At 37.7% G+C, this 12,444-nt stretch overlaps 1 protein-coding gene across 5 annotated transcripts in view; it reads right to left on the bottom strand.

Moving 5' to 3' along the window:
• Positions 1-9,166: 9,166 nt before the first annotated feature.
• Positions 9,167-12,444, bottom strand: part of LOC145994863 (lipid storage droplets surface-binding protein 1-like) — a 91,623-nt gene continuing 88,345 nt past the window's right edge. For 4 of the 5 annotated variants that reach the window (XM_083131269.1, XM_083131267.1, XM_083131266.1 and 1 more), the window contains exons 7-8: positions 10,629-10,739; positions 9,167-9,761 (exon numbers count right to left, since the gene is read on the bottom strand). In XM_083131269.1, the coding sequence (XP_082987395.1) occupies positions 9,585-9,761; positions 10,629-10,739 (288 nt within the window). In that variant the 3' untranslated portion in view covers positions 9,167-9,584. The remainder of the gene's footprint in view (positions 9,762-10,628; positions 10,740-12,444) is intronic. The other variant, XM_083131270.1, reaches the window with a different exon arrangement.

A 12,444-nucleotide genomic window follows, 5' to 3' on the forward strand; every position in this document is an offset into this window, starting at 1 on the left:
TCAATATCGTGTATCATGTCGACTCGGTTTGTTGTTCTTGCATGTTTTGCTTTAAACTGTATAGGCTCTTGTTGCTTGATGTGAATGTTCCGTGTCGCTTGGGAACGAGCCAGTCAACAGCAACGTTTCTCAATGTAGCTGCAGACCGAAGTGACAAGCGACACATACCTCTAGAGAACAATCCAATCAACAGCAACGTCTCACACAGCTGTAGAATAACATGTCACAGAAGCCTGCGTTCAATTGGTGAAATCCTCAAGCGACACAGATATTTCACACCGTCTAAAGCAAAATATTCACTGTGCATGCGCGAACAACAGGCCAGGGCGACACGATGGACGGTATGAAAAAGAACTCAGTCCTAGGGACACACAAGCAACAGACAACACAAGCTGAATGGTTGATTGCGTTTATTACTGAGAGCCAGTTACCAAGAGACACGTGTCGCTTGTCGCGTGTTGCTTCGATATCAAATATCCCTAAAAGTAAGCAGCTTTTGAAGCACAGTATGAATAGTTAGTAGGTAAACAGCAGTGACAAAACATATGATTGATTGATTGATTGATAGATAGATAGATAGAAAAAATTGCCTATAAATCCGCACCCTAATCATAACTTATTAAACATATCAAAACATATTTTTCATTCATCAATTTTTTACGCTTACAATAACCTCTAATTATTACTAAATCAATTTTTGTATTTTCCATCTAATATCTTATTCTATTTAGCTCTTGCCAGTAGGCACTTTATCTTCTTATGTATATATTTTTTTTGGCCTCCATCTCATCAGACTTATCATTCATTAATTTCCTCAATTATCTCATCCAACTCGTTTGTATTTCCACCCTTCTACATAAGAGTTGTAGCTTTCCTGGCGACGTCAATCGACGTTAGCTTCCATCGTATACATTGCTCTCGTCTTCAGGTAGGAGATGTTGTTGCTATGTATGTGCTCGAAACGTTGGAAGATAACGCCGATTTAATCTGGCTGGTACACCTGTTCAAACCCTTCAACATGCTAAATTGAAACAACAATCTTTCGTAATCATTAAACAGGATGGAATAAATAGCGTGGAGGCTTTTGTAATATTAATAATTTGAATTACTTCCCCATTAAAAACTGAGCATCCTCGATGGCGCAGTGGTAGCGTCGTTGCCTTGTAATCAAGGGATCCCGGGTTCCATGCCTGGCTCAGTCCCGATTAGCCTTACTGTGCATAAAGTGGACTTAAAACACCAAATCAATAAATCATTAAGAATTAATTTTAAAATTTTATAATGAATTTCGGGTAAAAGATTCAATATACTAACCTCCATTATTAATTCAATGCCTAGAGAATTATAAAAAAATTGGGGGGGGGGGGGTTGTATTTATATACACGAACGCTCGGGAGCCAATATAAGTTTACAACCTGCAAATCGGGTTTTCTCTACCGATTCAACAAATTCAATATCTCCAATGTTGTTTGTGTTGCACCTGATTCAAAATCGGTCATAATTTATTTCGGAAATTATTTTGGGGAGGATAAAGACAGTCGATAGGAGAGCTTGACTGCCCGGACGTTCGATTCCCGGAGGAGAGGGTGAGGAAAGTGGGCTCTCCCACTGCATGAGGTGCATCTACGTACAATGACTCTACTATATAACTACGTGGGAGCATAGAGACGATTTGCATCGCCTCTATAAATAAGCGAGACTGTGAATATGTAAAGAGCCACCACCACCCACCCCCCAATATGCCTTCAAAACACATTGCATAATGCAGGTTGGTGGCTTTACCAATTTCTTTCAAATACAAGTAGTTAATTATAGTAACAAAACATCTTATTATATATAATTGGATTTTTCAAAATTACAATAAAATAACAAAGCAACCAATTTTGTTGTAATTCTATAAAGAATAAGTTAACATAGGCCAGAATCGGTAAACTTCCCGTTCGGACAAATGTCGCAGTTTAAGTAGTGGTCTAAACAGGCAAAAAACTGCTTACTGACACGTAATCTGACTTAAATTTGGCATAAAGCAGTCTATTTTTTAGTTTGAAAGACCTTGTGACATTTGTCGAGCCGGGATGAAGTTCTTCATAACTAATGAGATAAAGAAGAAGGAAAATTTAATTCGTAACACTACTAACGGACTTATTACGCCATTCGCATGATGTAATTAATAAACACAATAATTCTAATTACATGATTATTAAAAAGCAAACATTTCTTTGTAAATAATAATGTAAAATGCCTGTTTTTGACCCATCCCTCCCCTGTTGTAGGTTTGTTATCCATGAAATATCAATCTGGAATTTTTTGTTTCACAGGTACCAGTCATAGAGTAATCTTTACGCTGTAAATATCAATTTTTTTAGCTCCCCGATCGGAGACATCTGGGCTCAAAATTTTGAAAAAGAGAATCAAGAAACGATCAAAGAGCTATAACAGTAATTCAGCCGAAATACTCTGATATTACATAACTTCCCTTACAAAAATATCCTAAACTTTGAATTTTGGTCAAAATCAATATGTTGAAAAAATACGCGAAACATATAATGTAGCTTGAAATGTGCTGAAAACAATGTTTTTTACCCAAGCTATCATTTTTCTTAGATGAGTTACCATAATTACCGCAACTGTCTACAAAGGCTAAAAATGCCGCAAACCATAAGTCAAACAGGGCCGTAAATTTTTAAACGAAGTCATGTATAGGAAAATACTACCCTTGCATAGGGGTTACAACAACAAAAATATAGGCTATATAAATAGAAAAAGTTGACCATTTTCTCAATTATTATTTTTTTGGACCACATGGTATTCAATGGCCATATTTTGCTTTAGACCTAATATTAATTAAAATATGCAGGTTCGATTAAATTAGTGCATATATTGTTTATCAGTGAAAGTTTTATAAAAATAGATCAAATACAATCACAGAGTTGGTTTTATGCAAGGATAATGTTGGAAAATTTTCTGCTTGAAATCATTCACACTGAGAATCGAACCTGGGTTTACTACGTGGGAGTCTGATGTCATATTTTCTCTGCTTTTCTCATATATCAGTATTTACTCAGTTATATATTTTTTAACATTCACATTCAGAACATAAACATCCATGTCTTACTCGGAATTCGAACCCGGGACCCCTGCTGTCGTAGCGCGCTGTGCTAACTACCTCGCCACGGAGGTCAAATAGTAGACTACTGTGACTCCTTATTCGTTGAAGAGAAGCTTTCACAATTATGTATGTTACAAGCCACATATTGTTGCTGCAGGACTCTATATTATCGTCTGGAATTTTGACACGAAATGGTAAGATCAGCTTTTGGCAATGAAGACCCGAACAGCAAAACCTAGGACATGTCTGCGGAAAGAAATGACAAGGGTTTTACGACCTGTCAATCCCGTGTACCGAGGAGGCGTGTTCTTGAGGGCCTCGCGAAGCGGGCCTGGACAAAACATCTGGTGGTGTAAACGCTGTGCGCGCTCTATCGGCAGAAGGAAGGCGAATTCGGAAAAGGCCTTTCCATGATATACAGTCTTAAGTCCACTTTATGTCCTGTTAGGCTAATCGTGAATGGACCTATAATTTAAAGGGGGATCCGAACCACTATGTTCCTCCACCGAGTATCGAACCCGGGATCCCTTAATTACAAGGCGCCCACGATCCAACTGCGCCATCGGGGATTGTGTTCGAAACGAATGAATCAAATTTGAGTGATATGATATGCAACCATTGGAAGACTATTGAAAGAAAAGCTATGGGAACCTGCCAGTTTTTCTACTGCAGACAGGAAACCATAAACATGGAAGAGAAGCTTATATTCTATGAAACCTGACGCTATGTGCTCGGATACTGGCTAAATATAATCCATAGAGGCATAGCAACGTTAAACAACCTCTTATATGATACATATAGGTTTAAAAAGGTCAAAATACAAAAATTGTGTGCGCCTCACTGATGGCGTTGTGGTAAGGCCTTGTAATCAAGGGGTCTGGGGTACGATACCAGGTGATCGCACATAGTGGTTCGGATCCCACTTTAAACTGTATGCACTTCAGATTAGTCTATCTGTGCCGGTGACTCAGTCGGTAACGCGTCTGACTACCATGCTATAGGTCCCGGGTTCGATTCCCGGCCGGTTCAAGCCCGGGAACTTTTCTAACATTGGAAGCGGCCCCAGCGCCCACTCAGCGTCGAATGTCATGGGTACCTGGGGGAAACCCTGGTGGTAAAGGCGGTCAGGGGCGTGATGCTGATCACATCACCCCCACTCACGAACGAATCAAGAAAGTGTGGGGCGTTACCCCCACACCCCCTATACGCCTTCATGGCGTAGCGCCAAGCACAGGTGAGAACTTTACCTTTTTTTTTTTTTTTTGCATACAGTGGACTTACAACAAAATTTCAACTTGCGATAAAGATTATGATAAGGTATTAAAGAATTGGGTCTAACATATTTTTTTATTGTTTACCAATGACATTATTAACTAATATTCTTAATTTCAGTTTCAAGATGAAATCGGCTACGAAATAAAAGGAGTGGGTTCATATTTCTGTTACGAAATTCCACTTTTGTAGTAGACCTGTGCCACACTAAGTTGTGACAATAAACAAATCTGAGACACTTTCAAAGTATTAAATTTCTATCTACGTATTTGGGAAAAATCTTTCTATATAATACTTTTTTTGGACGCGTCAAATCATAGTATTTAATTCCTGTTTTAGCAGCTTTAAGAAACCTGATTTTTTTGGGGGGGTTACAAATGCCCTTTCTGCTCCCGTCAAGTTACGCCTATGACAAACAGGAATTCAAAGTAAAAGACTGTCCCGACTAAATCGGGAGACACGTCTGATAGATTTACAATTGGGAAAATCATAATTAGCGTGTAGTTGAAAACAACCTATTTTCATATATTGCATGCAGCTCTACTTTTTCTGCAATGTGGATCAAGAACTGGGGACGTGGAGAAGCACAACACTCCACGTAACCAATAGTCACGTGACCCTCTTTGCTTTCCTGTCATGTTGACCTTCGCGTGGAACACATTTCTCGGTGTTAAGACAGGCAAAATCACCCGATCATCGAAGGGTGCAATATGTGTTGCCTACCCTCATGCATTACTTGCTCCTATTAAAGCCTTATGGGGAAGAACTTTTTTCCATGACTGTACATCTATACTGGCATTCAGATTTTGTAAACTGATTACTTTGTCTGCAGTAGCTATTTGTGGATGGTTTGATTTTTGCCATAAAAAATCAGTGCTTCGATTGCCAGAGATGATTTTTTTTTCTGTCAGAGCATCTAAACCTGTCAGTACACAAATCATTATCATCATGTGTTATATTGGCGGAATCCTTATCATCTACTCTTGCACTATCAACACTGCATTCATCTGGCACTTTGCTATTCCCCAAACTTCCACCAAAAGTGTGTTGGCTAGTGTAATCAATAGCCATACAATGGGTATGTCTGATAAAATCGCATAGTGAATGAATTTTGCTTGTTTTGAATGAGACAAGATTCAGAAACTCTTGTCTTGTCTAGCTGTCTTATTATAGTCAGAGGCCTGCACAAGACCTGGAGCAGACCCGTTCGCGAGACATCGCTCCTGAAATGCCATGCAACCTGCGCAACATCCTCGCTTGAGCAGCTTGTATGCCCACCTGCCCAGATCGTTCCTGGCAGGCATTGTAGACCCGCCGGGTACCCGCAGTCTTACAATACCTAGTAGGTCTCAGTTCGTTCTTTCCATCAACTGCAGACCCCTCCCTCTGCATGACGTAGTTGCTTCAAGTAGAAACTGCACCGGGCCCACACCGTTCTGCAGTGTTGCCAACTGCAATAGATTTTCACTACTTAAAAAAGGGAACTCAAAGCTTCGTAAGCCACATCACCAATGAAATGAGATTTACGAATGTTCCTACCCCCCCCCCCCACACACACACACATTGAAATAGGTTTTGCGTGGCACAGGATCCATAAGTATATGTCGTAAATAACCAATATACGTATATATAGTCATATAGGGCAGGACTGAAACATGTCACGTTCGACGCTGAGGTCGCGAGTCAAACAAAACACTGTTCTACTGCGAACACCAGGGCCGTAGCCAGCCAGGGGCATTGCCGTTACCCTCGTTGGGGGGGGGGGGGGCAAGTACTTGGATAAACGTAACAACAACAACAATCACAATAATAGTAATAAAGTAGCATGAAAGGCATTATTATCCTCATAAATCACGCAAAAAGGGGGTAGAATTCGGTTCTCACGCATTTGTGTTGAAACAGAGGATTAGAAATTTTTTTTTCAACACGTCAATTTCACATTAGCTAATAATGGAAAACAAGCACACAAACTATTTTTGAAAGAAAGAAAGTGCATGATAAATGCATTCCGAATGTACATACATATGGCATGTAAAATTTCCATCTACAATATTTTCTTTTCACATGGAGCGCCGGCGCTCAGGGCCGACTCCCGCTACCCCTTTGCTACGGCATTGCACTTGATGAGACTTGTACTTTAATGTTTGACCCCCACCCTGACCCCTCCGCTAGACAATTTCCGTCCAAGGTTGTGAGCAATGCACCCTGCCCCCTCTGGTTGCGCCACTGCGTGCCTGGTTAAGGCATCATGCAATGAAAAACAATTAGTTTTCAGTGAGGAGATGTTTGTTTGCTCGATCTTTCATTTAGATAAATGAAACTGTAGTATTGCGTGCATTTCCTGGCAATAAGATAAAAACTGCTTACGCTGAACTGAAATCGCTAAGTATATAAATTCTCCTTGGAGAAGCTCCTCCTAGGACTTCGTAGGATTTAGTAGCTACCTAAGTAGGCAACACTGGCTGCAGCCGTCCACGTGGTGGTGAAACACCTGGAGCGACACGCTGCCGGAGGGCTGTTTCCTTCCAGCAGGTTTTGCAGGCGCCCGGGTCTTGTTGAATGCCCAGGTACCTTGTAAGCGCAGAGCGCCTTGAAGACCAAGAACCCGGGTAGAGACGCAAGTCGACTCGTTGCCGTGGGCAGGCGAGCAGGTAAACCTGTTATCGCGTGCAAGCGGGCACTGGGTAGGTAAAAGGCAGACTATGCTGGCCTCTAATTATAGTCTGGAGTCTAAAAAAAATGGAGCTCCTGGTTCAGATGTCATTATACGAGCAATACAACAGTGCTTTTCTATCTCTAGTCAGGCGATAGAGATATCGATTGTAGAACCTCCACTGGAATCCAACCCTGGGAATGCTTATTACAAGGCAGCAACCTTATCCACAAGGCTTTCGAGGCGGCTCACGTTTGGTGGCTTCATGCTGCTTCTTGCTGAAAGTGAGGAGCGATATGTTGAGAGAACAGTTATAGCTATAATCCATTAGAATTCTACGTACCTCTCCACAAGCACACTCACTGGGACTCTCCAGATGAGACACCCCGGAAAATGCTATTTGGCGAGTGGCTTGGATCAATTGTGGCTCCAGGCAATTTGACTCTCCACATGGAATGCATGGATGGCGGTAAATGGAAATAAATATTACGTTCCACAACGAAACTTTATTAATAGGGTTTCAGTTGGAATTTTAAATAAGGCCTTGCAAATGCTGGCATTTCAAGAGCAGTGAATCTGCTCGAATGTGTGTTAACGACACTAGTAATTGTTGAATGTTCCTCCTTTTCTGTACCACATGCCACCAAACTCCTCTATATTTAATCCTTAATTTTGATATGAATGAAAAGGTGGAACTCCATAGCTTCAGTAAATCACCTGTTTAACACTTTTATGGCCAAGTATTATTCTAATAACTTATCAAGAAATCTTGAAGAAATTAAGTTTACTATTTTGCACATCATAACCTTACGATTCTTTGATATTAGACCAACTCGCACTCTCTAGCCTTCTTAAACCCAAAGGTTTAAGCAGCAACACAAGCCTTCCATCTTTCCCTATCATGGGCAAGATCAATCCAATCTTTTACATCCTTACAGATTTCCTTTAGGTCCATCTCAACGTTATCCCTCCATCTTAGTCTTTGCCTTCCTACAGGTCTCTTACCATGGTCTTGATATTAGACGAGAGGATAGAATGTTGTGAATAGAATAGTCACACACATTACATCCTTTTTAATTTATTTTCTAATATGCTTTTCATATGTTGGTATTTCTAATTAATGCATATGAAAATTCAGGTAAATACATCTTAATACATTCGTTCTAGTTTATTAATTCACAATTAGTGTGAAACTTATTTACCTTTCCATATGGTTTATGGAGAGAATTCCTTTTCTCCTAGTGATACACTTTACATATCTTTCAGTAACTGAACAATTGCTAACAACTTAACATTTATACTACTTTCTGTTGAGTAGACTAATATTAGTCTACCATTTCCTTACCTTTGCAAAAATACCCATTTACAATGGTAGTTTGTTGATTCAGAAACAATTCAATAGTTCAGTTTTTTGTCCAATTGACCAACAAAGAAATTTAAGTATATGCAAGCAGTGGCATAGTGCAGTTTCCTGTCCCTCTGCAAATAAAATATTTGATTGGGGGGCCCCTTAGTGAAAAAAAAGAAAAAATTACTATAACTTATTCCTCCAGATGTTTACAAGAAATTAACTTTTACTCCAAAAAGTATCCGCAACTCCTAATAAACCATACACAAATTATTTTTATCTGGCATTGAACCTCCTGAAGCAAGGAGGCCTGGAACAAGTGGCCAAGTTGCTCCTCACTACGGCCAAATCTGTATATGTTCACAATTGTTAGAGGGCTAGTGTTTGCAAGAAAAGTTAATTTTTAAAAAGAATAAATTTCAGTTCTGATTTTAGTAATACAATACAGGTAAAGATAGTTACTTTACATATCACATTTACAATTATGTATTTTGGTAATTCAATACTACTGCAATTAATGAAAAACAACATGATGAACCAGTTATGGTGTTACTTTCATACTCCCCATTTCTGATTCTATGAGAAAAGATATTAGTTTACAAAATTAGATATAGAGCTTTGAAAATTTTCTAGCATACTTTTTCCAATGTTTGTGTGACCATTAGGTTTGATGCATTATCTAAGTAAGTACACTCCGCTAAGACTAATTTATTAAGGGAAGGGTGGATCTCAACCAACACCTTTCAAACATCTGTAGAAGTCATTTTTAAATGAAATATGCATGTTATACAGCATAATTTATTTGTAAAAATATTATTACAGCACATATACCCAAAAATATTCAAAAATATCCAAACACACTAAAGGAAATTTCATAAAAAGTTCTCCCTTGCTAGTTTTGGCACAAATTTTACCAAGCAGATTAAACAAGATTTTCTCCCAAAATTTATACAATACACTGCATAAAAATAATTGTAAAAATTTCAATGCAAACATGTTATACATACAAAGTCTATGAAACATGTTATACATACAAAGTCTATGAAATATTTTAATAGAGAATAGAGTTTTTTGAAAACTAATTTCACAGTGTGTAATTATTGCAAAGTAGAAAAGTAGTTATATATAGGAATTATAATTTACATATATAAAAATAATTCTAGAAAGAAAGGGCTAAATACATTTAAGGCTTTTAAAACATTCTAATCCACTGCATTTAAATTAGATGCACCAGTTGAGTTTTCATTTGCAATTGGTTTTGTTTCATTCAGTGTTGGAGTCACTTCATTGGTTATTGGTTTTGCTGCTGGAGTTTCAGTTTCAGGCTGCGGTGTATGCTCAGTTTCTGCTTTTCTATGAAGAAAAGAAGTAACCTGTTCCTACAACAAATATTAAAACTATACATTAATAAATGTTAAATTGTTGGGAATATTTTAATGGATAATTTGTATCATTTAGCTGTAGAAACTTAAGTGAAAGATGTCTAAGAATATTGTCATTCCTAAATGAATTTGTACACATCGGAACAATATTTACATTAAGCAATAACATTTCTCCCTAAAACACTTAACTGCAGTTTGGTGTAAAGGAAGGATAAAAACAAACAAAATTTGAATCCGTAAGGACATGCTTATGGGTAAAAATTACCCAGCAGATTTTGAATATTTTTTCCCCCTTCCAATGAGAGTGAGGCCACTATTCTCAGTACTTTTCAATGAACCCTTCAGAATGTTGGGTCCTTGAATCTGCTGTTAGTTCCACTTGTAGGGGTGTAGAAACACTGCCTGGGTAAATTTCACGCAACTCTTGCTCATATTTTTCAGTTTGGTATTTCAACATGCTCCTTTTTTTTAATTTTTATCAATTATGCGATTCAATGCAAATGCTCAAAATTAATACAATTAATCAATGTAGATATTACTATTTACTTGCTTTAAAACAATTAAAATTCGAACTTTAGAAGCAATTTTGCTTGCGGGCATTTTTTTGCCCACCATGGGTCCTTGTGTCCTAGTGCAGAGAGTGTATCCTGCTGTGTTAAATATGTCTGGGTCATTGTGTTTGAGTATCACTGAAAATTATGAGAAATTTCAAGAAATAGTAATGTGTCCAGCAGTTTCTTATTTGTCTACTGTCTAGATTTTTTAAAAAGATATCTGATTCAATTGGTCGGGGAATCATATCCCCTCCAATCAACATCCTCTCCCTTGAGTATACCACTAACATGAAAATACTCATCTCCTTACCAGAAACTGGGATGCATAGCTGTTTATGGTCTTCAAGGTGTTCTGAAGTTTTAATAATTGGTCTTTGGACTGCGCAATAACTGCATCTGTTACAGATTCCAGGTGTGCAGTCTGAAAATAGAAATATTACCTATTAGACTACAACAAAGTAGAAGGCATAGAATTGAACAATGTTGAGCATCAATGCAAAATTAGATTTAGGGAATTGAATGTTGAATTGTTCTTTTAAGTCCACTTTATGCACAGAAAGGCTAATCGGGACTGGACTACAGTTTAAAGTGGAATCCGAACCACTATGCCATGTGCATTTAGGGAATTGAATGCAACTGAAATAAGGTAAGTGTGCCGAAAGCCAGCACATTTTAAATCTGCTATGCAAAATGTCAATCACTACTTACAAAAATTACAAATTAAGCTTAAGCTGTTTCATAATTTTTGAAAGGTAAATATTTTCCAACATATCTGGTGATTTATGAAATTTGTACTTCTACAAATGTTTTCTGGGTAAAAAAAAGTGTTTTCTTTTTTCTTTTTGAATGAAGGAAGAAAGAAAGAAAGAAAGAAAATGGTTGACAAAAGAGGAACACCCATCTCTCTTTTCTTTATTATAAATAAGTGCCAAGACTATATCTCTGTATCTACACTGTTCCTCCCCTAAAATTAAGTTTATAAATTATTGGGGGAGGAAGGATGCATGTTTACTGTTGCTGTACTTCCAGGATTAACTGGAAACAGGATGACAAAAATTCCTGCATTCAGTATCATGCCAGGGAGTTTTACGGGAACTGACAAAAGGTAAGTTATTCTCTTTTTTTGGTATTTTCCAGTTTGTCCCTTAACATCTGACACCTTAGGATGGTAACATCACTGACTGCATTTTCATATTCCAATTGCCATTTAAAGTGTTGCAAGTTCAGACCATTTTTTCCCAATATAACTAATATTACCCATAATATATATATAATATTATGTTTTGCAAATTTATTTCTTCATTAAATATCCAGTCTACTCAAAGAGTGTTAAGATTGCTATTAAAGTAAGAGCAAGATCTTTGAAATTCACAATTAATTCGAGGTGGAAGGGACAGAAGCTGATATTGCAAGAACAGACTTTACATGGAATAACCTAACGAAAATCTGGCAAAATAAAAACTTCAGTATGTGAAAAAATAGGATTATGAATATTTTACTTACACTGCTCATTACAGTATTAACAATGATGTTAGGAAAAAATAGTTAAACAATATCGAACTTGCATTTTAAAGAAATGATTAAGTGTCTTCTGTTTCAGGAAGTTTCATTTTTACAGTTCAGAAACCCACTTATCTGAATACTTATTAGAAGAAACTCCTATTTTCTCTGCCTCAGATTATATGAACATTGGATTATCAAGATACTACTGCAGTGCTCGAGTCGAGAGAACTGAGGACTAAGTGACAACTTTTGCTACGAATAATATCCCCAGATTCCCAGTATTATTTTTTACAAGTGATTTTTGGCACTGAAGAAATGCTTTTCCGATTGCCCTCTAATTACATCCTTGGAACTTTGCTATTGTCCTTTAGTTTAAGAAATAGTGAAAATTACCCCAAGGAATATACCATGTGATCTATTTGGGTAGGGAAAATTTAAAAATGCTGTGGAATGCATTATAAATAGGGTTGCCACAGTTCTCAGGACACTGAGTGAAGGTAAAATCCAGTTGTTAAACACAGTGATATGCAGTGCACTTGAAGTGGAAAATAGTAATGGGGAAGGGGAAGGGGATGTTTGGTCGAGTCATGGAGTTAGCTTGAGAGGATGCTCCTATGGTTTAA

Source organism: Lepisma saccharinum, chromosome 11 (assembly GCF_977018435.1).
Source record: "Lepisma saccharinum chromosome 11, izLepSacc3.1, whole genome shotgun sequence".
NCBI lineage: Eukaryota > Metazoa > Arthropoda > Insecta > Zygentoma > Lepismatidae > Lepisma > Lepisma saccharinum.